This window comes from Erpetoichthys calabaricus, chromosome 4, assembly GCF_900747795.2.
Source record: "Erpetoichthys calabaricus chromosome 4, fErpCal1.3, whole genome shotgun sequence".
Taxonomy (NCBI): Eukaryota; Metazoa; Chordata; class Cladistia; order Polypteriformes; family Polypteridae; genus Erpetoichthys; species Erpetoichthys calabaricus.
This window is the reverse complement of record NC_041397.2, coordinates 157765593-157779983: the sequence shown is the minus strand read 5'-3', so window position 1 is coordinate 157779983 and position 14391 is coordinate 157765593. Positions and strand designations below refer to the sequence as shown.

Below are 14391 nucleotides of genomic sequence, written 5' to 3'. Positions count from 1 at the left end.
GATATAATCCTCTAAAAATAAAAAATTAAAGGATTCAAACGCTCATTTTTACAACAAACTTAATCACTGTATACTCAAATATTCATACGACACCCTTTATAATTTCGTGAACGTTTCAGACAGATAGAAACATGCCCATTTATAATCTCATCAGATGGATTGAAAAATGTCCGTATAAAAAACTGATCATAAACAAATACGTGCGCTCTTACACATGCTCGCGCACACATTATGCACATTGTAAACATCTATCATTTTTAAAAAGGCCCTTACCGTTTTCCGAGTCGGCTTGAATGTACGGATTCAAACGCTCATTTTTAAACATGCTCGTTTAACGCTTATAAGAATCATGAAAAAGGACTTACCGTGATTCGGAGACAGACCGCTTTCTGCGGGGAATCCTGTATGAACGATAATTATTTTTCATTTAATTCTAGTCATTAGAAGTTCGTGAAAACGCACCGTCATGGCTGAAATGGGCATGGTTATGGAAGCCTCTCTTTTTATTGAGAAAAGAGCGGTATTTTGGAAATGTAACCGTGATAGCTGATGTTTGCCAATCATTTTAACCGGATACGCTTGTAATGTCCGTTGCCCCGTTCCCAACCGTGTCTTTGGAATGTCTCCGAAAAACCATCCTTTGTTTTACAAGCTGCATTCCACAAGGTAAGGCCAATTTTCACATCGGACGCTCCGACATGAGTTTAAAGGTCAGAACCTGGCCGGACACAACCTGTTGCCTAGGACCTGTAAATCACTCCCCTCCTTTCCCCCTACCCTGAGCCTGTTCGTGCCGTCTCTGTGCTGTAAAACGCACCCCCCACCTCCCATTAGCTTCAGGCGGCCGGAGCTGCTAAGCCTTGGAAAGTGTGGCTTTGACAAAGATTGTTTTAAGGCGCTTTCTCTTTTCCCAGAATGATTGCACGTAGAAGAATTTCTAACATTTAAACGCTTGCTTCCGCAATAGGCTTCCATAGGGCCCGCCGATCTATGTGTGTGAAATACTTTTTATATAAATTATAAATCCGAGGATAGCTTTTTAGACGTCATTTAAAAGGGTGCTGTTGCCTATTATTTAACTGTGTGATTTTTTAGAAGGCTTAGATAGATAGATACTTTATTAATCCCAAGGGGAAATTCATGTTATGTCGAGCTAGTTATCTCGTGTTTTACACGTTATCCTTAAAATCTTTTATCTCTCGTGGGAAAAAGTTGCCGCGCACCCCCGACGCTTGGGGATGGAGGAGGTGTGGTTTAGGCACAGCTGTTTACGCGCAGGGGCTGTCAGTTTCCTGCGGCTGAATCAAGCTGCGCGCTCATAAAGAGTGCAGCTATAGACACAGGCCGCGGCGTGTACGCTCAGAGGCTGTCAGCTCAGCGAGTCTCTGTACAGACAGAGAGCTGGCAACTCGTATTTCGAACTCTCCGCGATCCCCCTGGGCCTCACACAGGAGCAGGCAAGACCCAGAGACTCATGCCTGCTAACAGCGTGGACAGCTTGTCAAAGCAGAGAATATCTGGGAGCTTTCTCAATGCTTGACTTGTAAACTGTTTTTTTATGTTATCCAAGTGCTAAACCAAAGTTTAGATCCTTAAAAGTCATACCTGTTTAAGTGATCATTTTTGTGAGTTGTTTTACTTATTTTTTTATTGTTTTTTTTTTGTATATTATTTTATTTTTCTTCTCTCTGAAGTAGAGGTGCCTCATCTGCCGCCACCAGGTATCCCAGTAGGGGAGCCACAGTGTAAGCCATATCAATGTTCACTAGCATTACACTTCAGGTCATCAATGTAACACTGACTGCAGTTATGTGCATGTACTAATCAAAGACATCATGGCATTTGCATGATTCATTATTCTGAAATGCATTTTCATAGCAAAAATATTGTGTGAGTATTGCTTAAAAATCTATTGTATTAACTAGACAAAACCTTGCATCTTCTGATTATTATAATATGAACTTTTATTTTTGGTACTGAAGTATTTTTGAAAGCAGAGACTTTTTTCATTTGCTTGTTGTTTTTTTTTTGTGGTAAAATGCTTGTTGCTTCAGTGAAGGTAAAAATTTGACAAACTATTTCAACTTGTACTCAAATATCATTTCTGAGTACTTTTTACGACTCTGCAGGTACATGCTTTCCTAGGATTGGTTAGCTATTACAGGCAATTTATGCCTAATTTTGCTGATCGTGCTGCCTCTTTAACTGATCTGACAAAAGGTCATAAGAATCACTGTGTTGACTGGACAGAACTTTGTGTAAGAGAGTTTTTACAGATTTAAAAGCCCTTTCCTCTCACTCTATACTGTGAACCTGGACTTCTCAAAAATTTCATTTTGCTTTTATATGCCAGCACGTCTGGTTTGGAAGCTGTGTTATGTGTGGACGATAACTTAGACAAGACAGCAGGTGTGGTTACATAGCAGTTTTATTTGTCAGCATCACAGTGAGCAGGTTTCAGAAAAACAGGCAATCAAAATTACTTGACAGCATCAGGGCTCTTCTGAACACTGTCTGTTGGGTGGGGCAAAGTTTTTATACCCCTAGAATGCGTGATTTAATATCATTATGAAATGCAACAGTCGACACTTTTATTTTACACAGTCCTTGAGCCCCTTCAACGTCCATTTTGCAACTTGATTTCTTGGCTCCTTTGTTATGGCGTTCAGATGTAAACTAAGGGAAAACGTGATAAGGCAGTCTCAGTGTGGAATGCTTAGACCTTGAGTCCTTTTGACAAATATTTTTTCTGTTTGCTCAGCAAAGCATGTTTTTAAAGCTTACTTTTGCTTAACTCCTTAGACAAGGATTAGTACAAGGGAGCGAAGAGAACATTCATCTTCCACATATGTCATGTTGCTGATGATCAATTACAGTCATTTAATTTCTTGGTTCAACACTATCCTGGTAACCAACTTGTTAATGCAGGTGTTTTTCCCATCCTGGGGAGCCCATGACATTAAGATGTTTTGTTAAATAAGTGAATGAAGTTGAGAAGTAGGGTGCCATGTTTCTGGAGCTGTTTCATTTATACAGAAAACATACTTTGCCACAGATAGCACTTTAACAAATTCAGGATCAGCTATGGATTTGCAGAAGTCTTATATGTCACAATAGTAAAACCTTTTATAAGTGATTGACTGTATGATGCAATTGGCTTTTCCTATCTGAAATTCCTGACTCTTGATCTGGATGAGTTTAATACTTGGGGTCAACAGTACAGAATAATGGGGATTGTAGAAGAGAGGTGAAAAAGAGAGTGCAGGCAGGGTGGAATGGGTGGAGAAGAGTGTCAGGAGTGATTTGTGAAAGATGGATATCAGCAAGAGTGAAAGGTAAGGTCTACAGGACGGTAGTGAGACCAGCCATGTTATATGGGTTGGAGACGGTGGCACTGACCAGAAAGCAGGAGACAGAGCTGGAGGTAGCAGAGTTAAAGATGCTATGATTTGCATTTGGTGTGACAAGGATGGATAGGATTAAAAATGAGTACATTAGAGAATCAGCTCAAGTTGGATGGTTGGGAGACAAACTCAGAGAGACGAGATTGCGCTGGTTTGGACATGTGCAGAGGAGAGATACTGAGTATATTGGGAGAAGGATGCTAAGGATGGAGCTGCCAGGCAAGAGAAAAAGAGGAAGGCCTAAGAAAAGGTTTATGGATGTGGTGAGAGAGGACATGCAGGTGATCGGTGTAACAGAACAAGATACAAAGGACAGAAAGATATGGAAGAAGATGAACAGCTGTGGAGACCCCTAAAGGGATCAGCCGAAAGAAGAAGACCATTAATCTTATCTCACTCGTTCCTAAAAAAACACTGATAAGAAGTACAAAATGTAAAGTTCCTAAATAATGAATTTATTTATATTTTGAACACTATAATGTTTACCTATTAGTGTTAGTTAAATTTAGTTAGGTGGCCATGCTGAGTGGAAAAATCAGTTATTTTGTATTTCAATTTGTAGTTTTCCTGATTTTTTGAATGCATAAAGTCCTCTTTATCAGCGATGGTGGAATCTTAAGATTTAGCCACGAACTGAATTCTGGTGTAATGCATATTTCTAAATTCATAGAGACAACTTGAATAAAAGATGTATGCAGAAAGATTAATTTGCTTGCAATCAAACATAAATCTTCTAATAAAAAAAGTATTGACAGCTACTGTACATATTAACCACCACAGATGTTTTTTTTAATCCAGGAAACCTAATTCACATCATAAAACTAATAAGTAAACCTAAAGAAATATTTGTTAATCTTTAAAAAAAACCCTTTATAGTAAGCAGTCAAAAAAACAAAAAATGCCTTACCACTTCCATAATTGTTTCCCAATGATCATAACTGCATGATCCAGAAGGTTTGCAATTTACTAGTGCTGCAGCAGTAATCGGCTTAGGCTCCTTCATGTTAACTTCAAACTGTTTCTAAAGGCCACACTTTAGGACAACCTGGAAAGGTCTACATACTTTTCTCAAGTGGATTCCATGTCCTTAGGTTGTCCTACAGTTGGTACAGTGCTGGAAGCAGCAAACACATCTGTATTCTCCTTGAAGGATTTTCAGAGTCATGGAGACTGATTTCATTACTATAGCGACATCTGTGCATAGTTCATACTGTATAACATACATGGCACATATTTAATGTGAAACACAAAAGATTTAGCTCATATATTGCAACCAAGTTTACCTAGTCATTTAAATTTTCACATTTAAATCCTTTTTGAGTCTGAGTTACTTCTTTAACTTAAGTGCAGTGTGTACATTAGAAATATTAGAACATTAGAAAAATTAGAAAAGAACTGGCCATTCACCCCAACAAAGCTCACCAGTCCTATCCACTTATTTCCTCCAAAATAACATCAAATTGAGTTTTGAAGGTCCCTAAAGTGTTACTGTCTACCAAACTATTTGGTAAATTATTCCATGTGTCTGTGGTTCTGTGTTCAGAAAAACTTTCTAATGTTGTGCAAAAATTTACCCTTAACAAGTTTCCAACTGTGTTCCCTTGGTCTCAATTAGCTAATTTTAAAGTAACAGTCTTGAGTCATTGTACTAATTCTCTTATTACGGTTTAAAGACTTTTTGAGATGCCTTTGGCCATCATGTTTTTTAAAATGAGTAAAGTGTGAGTAGTTGCTTGACCTCGATTTCTAAAAATTGCACCATGTATGCCTAGAATAACAGAAGACTTAAAAACAAATATCAGTCTAGTTTTAATCCAACTACTTGCTACAGATATTTTAAAACAGCATGATATGGTGGCACAGTGGCTAATGTTTATACTACACAATTTGAGGGCTCATATTTGAAGAATGAATAAGGGGATGGATGTTATTTACTTCTCAGCACATAAAAGGCTAAATGTGCTTATAAAACTCTCCCCATGTTTTAAATTTTCCTCATAACTCATCCCGTGCAGTCTTGGAATCATGTTAGTTGCTCTTTTCTGGACTTATTTTGGCACTTCTACGTCTTTTTTTGTATTCTGTACAGAAAAACTAGTATATGATGAACTATAGCATAATGTGTAGCATTCTACTGTATGTAACCTAACATTCTGTTAGTTTGGCTATGAACTCCAGCATGCATTGGGATGGTTTGCATCCAAGTGTGAAGTGGCAGGGACAAGAATCAGCACCTCCAAATCTGATGCCTTGATCTTTAGTAGGAAAAAGATGGACTGTCCTCTCTGAATGGGAAGTGAGATGCAGCCTCAAATGGAGGAGTTTAAGTACCTCAAGGTGTTTGTTGACAAGTCTTCCCAGCAGCTTGATCACAAACAGAAGAGAGCCAGTTCACCAGACTTTTCATTCCTCCCAATGCTTTAAGCCAGTGTTTCCCATAGACCAGCACCAGTCTATTGACATTTTGTGCCAGTCCATGAAAAGGTATACATGGCAACCGCAAGTAAGCCCAGAAGAAACATGCTCTTCTATCCATTATTAATTGATCAAGCCACTCAAAATCCTGCACGGGAACCTTGGTCTTCAATCGAACTTGTATCAATTGAGCCATTCAAAACTACATAGAGAAATCCTTGGTCCATGAAGAGATTCCCTACCCATAAACAGTATACATAAAGAGATTCCCTAACTACAAACAGTATACTTGTCATAAAGGTTAAAATACTCTGTAACTTAAATGATTTTCCTAACCATAAAATTATAAAATACAAACAAGGAAAACAAAATGTTATCTAGATATAAATTTACACTGACTCTATAATTAAATAGGGTGACCAGACTTCCTGGTGGCAAGGACAGTTCCAATTTCAGGCTATGCCTCCTGAAAAAAGAAATGAAGAATATCAAAATGTCCCAGTTTTAACAGGCTGTCCATCTAATACAGTTTTTCAGTTCTGCAAACATTGCTTCACAAAAATAAATATTGTTACAATAGCATGTACAAAACCCCAAGATGGAACCCCACTTGATTAACAGCTTGTCTTATATTTAAACAGCATCACAACAAGGAACAAGAAGCAGACAAAAACAGAGCACCACCATTTATTTGTTCATACTTTAAGCACAGTGTGCAATCCTATGTGTTCCTTTTTATGAGTTTTTTACCCATGCTCTGATCTCTTCTCTGATGATGATGATGATGATGATAATGAAATAAAGCAGGCATTAAACAAATCAGAATGTTTTTGATATATGGGCATACATGCTACACAAGTGTTCCAGTTTGACAATTTAGACATCTAGTCACCCTATAATTTGCCATCATTTTTGATGCCACATTTACCTGATATCCATAATGGTCACTCACTGTAATAAAGTTTGCTGATCACTCCTGTTATTCCCTCACATTTATCATAACTGAATAATTTTGCAAGTCCCATTTCATGAAGATTACTAAGCCAGACATGCTAAAGCACAGAACTAATTAATTTAAACTTTTTATTTATTTATTTAGGTTATGTTATTTGGCATTTGCAAATTGTCACTGTATATGAAGATGGGGTGTGTATATGTGTTTATGTGCGTGTGTGTGAGCAAGAATGGTCAATGATAGACTACAGTCCTGTTCAGGTCTGTTTTCATTCTTTTTCCCAGTTCCAGTGGGATAGACTCTGCCCCCCATAATCCTGAAATGGACTGAGAAGTTTCTAGGGCCCACCTTTTGAACTCAGTCCATTGAGGGATACTTTGCCTGCACATTTCTCAAATGCACCTCAATGTTGCTGGATGTGTTCATTTTCTTGTCTACTTTCTGTGAACAATAACATGTCTGTAATTTGTTTGATTGCTGAAAAGGAGTAGCATTACTGTTATAGTCAACATGCATTTTTAGTCATTAATCAAACCATAAGAATTTTAGTTATGTACTTATCATTACTAATGACTGATCAATATGGATTTCTAGAACAATATCTATAACGGTGACCAAAAAATGAAGTATACGTTAACAATATTGCTGATGTGTTTAAGTACAATATTAAGGTTTTCCTAGGAAAAAATCTGAATGAAAAGAAATTATTTAATGTGTGATGTTTTCCCCTGAGTGTGCTTTAACTTAAAATTTACATAGACTAAATGACACTGTTTTTGTTTGATTTTTTTAATTAATTCTAGCAATGAGAAACCTAAGGGTGCCCATTTTTCACTTCTTCCTTTTTCTGCTTATATAAAATGTATTAATTGCAATGTGTTCAGCCAAGCAAGTAGTATAACTATTTTGGCAGCTTTTTTCACTGTTTATACAGGAACGGCAAGGAGCATGTAATACAGAAAAGGTGTGGATGTAAAAGTAAACATCTTGGCTTTGTAAAGTTGTATAAAATATGAAGATTTCTTTGATTCAGTCAAACACACAACACTTCGTTTCACAAGTTCAAATAATTTTGTAGCCAGCAAGGCATTTTGGGAAAGCTTCTTATTTGTATAAAAAATGTTTGATTTGCTTGAGATCCGAAGTACCGTGTGTGAGAGCAAAGGATTTCAGTTGCTTTTTTGGAGATAAAACTTGTAGTTTAAAAACACACTATTATAATATATATATTATAATACAACTCGGAGTCCTGCCATGTGCAAAAGTTCGCTGATGACACTGCTATCGTGGGCTGCATCAGGAATGGGCTGGAGGAGGAGTATAGGGACCTAATCAATGACTTTGTTAAATGGTGCGACTCAAACCACCTACACCTGAACACCAGCAAAACCAAAGAGCTGTTGGTGGATTTTAGGAGGCCCAGACCCCTCATAGACCCAGTGATCATCAAAGGTGACTGTGTGCAGATGGTGCAGACCTATAAATATCTGGGAGTGCAGCTGGATGATAAATTAGACTGGACTGCCAATACTGATGCGCTGTGCAAGAAAGGACAGAGCCGGTTATACTACCTTAGAAGGCTGGCGTCCTTCAACATCTGCAATAAGATGCTGCAGATGTTCTATCAGACAGTTGTGGCGAGCGCCCTCTTCTACGCAGTGGTGTGCTGGGGAGGCAGCATTAAGAGGAAAGACGCCTCACGTCTGGACAAACTGGTGAGGAAGGCAAGCTCTATTGTTGGCATGGAGCTGGACAGTTTAACATTTGTGGCAGAGCGAAGGGCGCTCAGCAGGCTCCTATCAATTATGGAGAATCCACTGCATCCACTTAATAGTATCATCTCCAGACAGAAGAGCAGCTTCAGCGACAGACTGCTGTCACTGTCCTGCTCCACTGACAGATTGAGGAGATCGTTTCTCCCCCAAACTATGCGACTCTTTAATTCCACCCAGAGGGGTAAACGTTAACATTCAACATTATACATAGTTATTGTCTGTTTTTCTGTTTTTCACCTGCATTGTTATCATTTTTTAATTTAATATTATTTATTGTATCAGTATGCTGCTGCTGAAGAATGTGAATTTCCCATTGGGATTAATAAAGTATCTATCTATCTATCTATCTATCTATCTATCTATCTATCTATCTATCTATCTATCTATCTATCTATTATGTTGATGATGAAACACAGGTTTTGAATTTACTGACAAAGTGTCTTATCAAACAATATCTGTAATTTACAGAGGCAAGTCTATATATCATACAAAGCTAAACCCCTGCTCTTTTGAAAGCTGATAGACTGGACATTTAAACAATCAGACTGAATAAAAACCTGCACATCATTTTGATTAGAAAAGAGATGCTGGGATAGTAGTAAATACTTATCTGCAAACTCTGATGGTGTAAATTCACTGTTACATAACTACTGAGGCATACAGAGCACAACCGTTAAGAAGGTTAACTTCTGCATATTCTTTATGTATTTGATAAATTCCAGGGCTTTGAAACAAAGGTGATCTTAGCTACTTTGTGAAAACCTTATGCACATTTGGAGTAGACCATGCTGCAACTTTTAGGCACAGGTGAAGATATTGGAAAATGTAGAAAAACTTTCCATATAGCATTTTAAAAGTAAAACAGTGCACTTCGAGCTTAATAATATGTAAATGATTTAATTTATGCATCCATCCATCCATCCATCCATTTTCCAACCCGCTAAAATCGAACACAGGGTCACGGGGGTCTGCTGGAGCCAATCCCAGCCAACACAGGGCACAAGGCAGGAAACAATCCTGGGCAGGGTGCCAACCCACCGCAGGACACACACAAACACACCCACACACCAACCACACATACTCTGTAAAAAGTTGCCTTATTCTCAGTTCCAGAGATGATGAATACAATACAATACAATTTATTTTTGTATAGCCCAAAGTCACACAAGAAGTGCCACAATGGGCTTTAATAGGCTCTGCCTTCTGACAGCCCCCCCAGCCTTGACTCTCTAAGAAGACAAGGAAAAAGCCAAGCAAAATGACACCTTTTATTGGCTAACTAAAAAGATTACAATATGCAAGCTTTCGAGGCAACTCAGGCCCCTTCTTCATGATTACACCTTGCCTGAAGAAGGGGCCTGAGTTGCCTTGAAAGCTTGCATATTGTAATCTTTTTAGTTAGCCAATAAAAGGTGTCATTTTGCTTGGCTTTTTTCTACATTCATAATGGCTAACACAGTAAAACACCCTAGTACTAAGAAGACAAGGAAAAATCTCCCAAAAAAGTAGGGAAAAAATGGAAGAAACCTTTGGAAAGGTAGTACAAAGAGAGACCCCTTTCCAGGTAGGTTGGGCGTGCAGTGGGTGTGAAAAAGAAGGGGGTCAATACAATACAATACACAGAACAGGACAGAAGTAATCCTCAATACAGTATAAAAATAAAAATATTACAAGTACAGAGCAGAATTTAACAGTAGATGATATCACATAATATGATTTGGATTTGTTTATAGTCCTGGAGACCTCAGCCATCAAGCTGCCTCCCCCAGTTGGCCATTCCACAGCTGAGACAGCGCTAGGCAGCCAATCCGATGAATGTGGGTGAAGTTTAGCGTTAATGATCAATTTGTTTACTGTCATTTTTTATTTTTATACATACTATATATACGTAGGTCAAGGGGAGTGGCTTTTCAAACTGAGGCCTTTAATACCAGAAACATAACCTAATTAATATGCTTTGCTTGAAAGAGTTTTAGCACCATATTATCAGTGCAGGTTCAACCAATAGGAACTAAATATCGGCACCGGATATTATTGGTTAGGCCTTAATTACTGTATTACCATATCAATACTGTATATTAAAAAATAATTTAATGGTAAGTAACATGATGTTAACATCGTGATCTCATAGTGCATTTCTTACTCTGTCTGTAGTGGTTCACTCCAGGTGCACATATTTCTTCTTATTGTTAAATGTCACGCAGAAAACTACATTTTAATATGTGAACTGATCCAGTATGAGCGTTTGTATATGTGGCTAGCAAGGGACTTGCCTTCTTTCTCAGGTTGGTTCTGGCCTTGCACTAAATACAACTAGGGTGAGCTCCAACTTTTATAATCATTTACTACATATGCAGATTCTGAAAATGAATGAATAGGTTATTGTAGTTATGTTATTTATTTTATATGTTATTTATGTAATGCTGTACCGAGTGTCTGATTTTAGTATAAATGTCTCTAAAGAGGTCTACATATTATTGCTGTATTTTCAAGTAAAATGTCTTTAAAAAGTTGTTATTGCTCCACAGATTGGAATTTGGAATTCAAACGGTGGCCTTAACATGACTGACAGTTATAAAGAAAAGACAACAAATATTACAGATTCCATGGCAAATAGAACACTTATTGTGACTACAATTCTGGTAAGCATGAAATTTTACCTTGTTATATTAATTTGAAGTGTTATGTTTCATAAGTCTCATAAAATTGATTATTTCCTTTTTCATTTAAGTGTTGTTAGTTATTAAAAAATTATTAACAGTAGATGTGACATGCATTTTTAAGTACAATAGCTGCTAATAGGGTGCCAAATGGTGTCTGTATCCTTTATTACTCCCAAATAGCCCATTAACTCTGCATCCTGTTAGCACAAATCTACTGCCCTGCCACTAAAAACAACAAATAGCCTCATATGAAATACGTATAAACAGTTTAATTGCACATCAAAATAAATTGCTTGGCACATACTATCTTGCTTGCATATATTTTAATTCACATACTGGCATACATATTCAATTTTAAAAAATTAGCTTTCATCTCATCTTTATCACTATACTATGCAAGTTTGCCTTTTAGGCAAATAACTTGTTTGCCACTGGGAATGATGTGAAAATATTGTGAACAGTGACATTTCTCCCATTGCCTGTAAAAGGCTCAATGAGTTGCAGTACCATAATCTCAGGCAGCCTCCTCACTCCTCCAATGGTTGAAGTGGGATCTTTCTCCATATAGGGAATAGTATTTGGCATATACTGTATTGACTGTTTACATCAACAGCTATCCAAAACGTCATGCCAGATTTTTCTGTTTTGCTTGATATATAATTAGTTAAAGAGAATTGATATTTAATTGAGAATAACTGTTCTGCCATGTCTTATAACACATGATTCAGTTCTGAAGAAAAGTGTCCAAATGATACTTGCAGGTTCCTCCATCCAGTCTGTGCTGTCTTTTTTATTCTCTACGTTCAAACCAGCTATGTACTTCATACTCCCAGTTGTATTAAAAACATCTTGATGTCATTTTAAGCAAGTTTCTATATGTTGTTTTACTAGATCAAAATAACTGAAGTGTCAACTGTTTTACAGTCAACAGTATGGTCCTCTTTATCACACATATCGAAACAATGTGAGTGATTACTAGTGTAAAAACTTTCAGTGTTTTTTGTCTAGTTGTCTGCAAAAGAGAGACAACAGTTTACACATTGTCTGCAACATTCAGTGATGGTAATAACAGAAGCAAGAGAGGATTTGTTAAGGTTAAAAAGGATAAGAAAATGTGGTCAAGTACAAGCTGAAGGAGAAATTCAGCAATTTACACCTGGGCACTATCACTCAATAGCGTTGCTTACAGTGGTAATGCATTTGGGAGGATGTCTTTCATATTACATAAACTAAGAAAAATATAATGAATGAATGAATGAAGTTTTAGACATATTAGAACCAGTGGAATCTTTGCATTATGTGCAAATGGGGCCCCCCACCTCCAAGTAGATGGTTTTCTTGATCAAAAATTAAATAAGTAGTTAACTAGCCCCAATATTTTAATGTGTTATGAAAATGTATGCAGGAAACTCAACTTAGTTGTTGCAATCAAAAAATTTTCCAATTTCCCATAATATGCTCCAAGTAATTTCTTATCTGGAAAAATATTTCTTCTGTTCTCTTCTTTTCTTTACATACTCTAAAGATATGTAAAAAAGTATTTGCTTGGCAACACTAACCTGTTTCCATGTTGCTTGTGTAGGCCCTTGGAGCCTGCAGAGTCTAGGCAAAATGTTCAGAAAAAATGACATAGGGAGAATGTGCAGCAGACAGCATCCAGATATGGTAATTGAACCCATGACACTTAAACTGCCACGATACTTATACTATGCAGTATTCACAAATACAGCATAGAATCAAGTCCTTCAAAATAACAACTGCTTTGTTCACAACAGAGTCAAAACTGTAACTCAGGATTTTCATATACCATATAACTAGCATTCTGTAACTTTTGTAGGGCTTCCTCAAACTGTATGTTCTCTTTTTTGAAGAAGTCAGTTCCCTAAAACAAACTTGAAGTTTTATTGCACATCAACCAAACAATCTGCATGCAGTCTCACAGAAGCTTCTGCATAACACTGGTTAAAAATGCATAATGGTGAGCTCTTGCATAAGTAATGTATTTCTTGTCTTTTACCGTTGTCTGTGATATATAGTACAAGTGATCAATCATAGACATCTGTTCATCACTGAAAATGTCTGAAACTTGGCAATCCAATGGTAATGACTCTTTCATGGTATGTGGCATGACCTCGTTGGATCTTTGATAAGAGGAAATTCTCTCAGATGTGACATGCTGCTTGCCTTGGCACATATATGTGCAAATCACATATTTTACTGCTGAAAGAGAGCAGACAACATGGAACTTATTTAAAGATGACACCCTTGAATATTTAAAAATACCAATAATGCTTTTGATTGGGTTGTGAGGTTATTGCAAAATATACAAACAACTTTGAAATAGTGCACCGGCGGGACACCTTGTGCATAAGTGGCCACAAAGTTACCTTGTTCAAGGTTTTTATTTAGTCATGTTTATACAAGAAATCATAAACAGAAATCAAATAAAACAAACAAATATGGACAAAAGAGGTTAAAACGTTCACAAATTCTAAAATATTTGTGTAATTTGAAAACAGATTTCTTTGTTATCTACTTCTTAATTTGATAATGTCTTTTTACCTCAAATGGCACAGATGAAATACTCTACTCTGAAATTTTGTTTATCTTTAATATTCCCTATTACAAAGGAAGTAAGGAATTTATGGAGTTATTTGTGTGTCTTTAAAGCAACTGTGCTCCCTGATTTACTGAAGTTAAATTCTGCATTTAATGAGTGTCTGTCAGCAGGTAAGATGATTTCCATTTTTTTCAACATTTCTAAGTGACAAACACTTACCAAATCATCTACAGCAGCCCCAATAACTTTAGCTGCATGTTTGGTAATCTCTTGGAGTTTTTTTTTGGTTTGTCAGAGTGCTAGACCAGGCAATGAAGCTGAAAATGATAACAGACAGGATCACACTGCAATAAAAAGACAATATCAGGTCCTTGTCCACTTTAAATAGTCTGAGTTTATGAAGGAAGAAAAAAAACACTGACTGCATTTAGAATATATAATTTTATATGTATTCCAATTAAGGTTATTGTCTATAATAGTTCCTAAGTGTTTATATGCAATCACTTTTTTTACCTCATAATTTAGAACAGTGATGGATGGAAATGGAGATTTCTTCACCTTAGTATCATTTACCTTGTTGTCTGGCAAGTAAGCTTTGAGGGACTAGTCAGACCTTAAC

At 36.9% G+C, this 14391-nt stretch overlaps 1 protein-coding gene across 1 annotated transcript in view; it reads left to right on the top strand.

Annotated features, from left to right (window-relative positions):
• The window catches only part of LOC114651160 (glutamate receptor ionotropic, kainate 1), a 694443-nt gene that overhangs the window by 496441 nt on the left and 183611 nt on the right, over positions 1-14391 (top strand). Inside the window, exon 10 of the mRNA XM_051925745.1 lies at positions 11078-11191. Within this exon, the coding sequence (XP_051781705.1) occupies positions 11078-11191 (114 nt within the window). The remainder of the gene's footprint in view (positions 1-11077; positions 11192-14391) is intronic.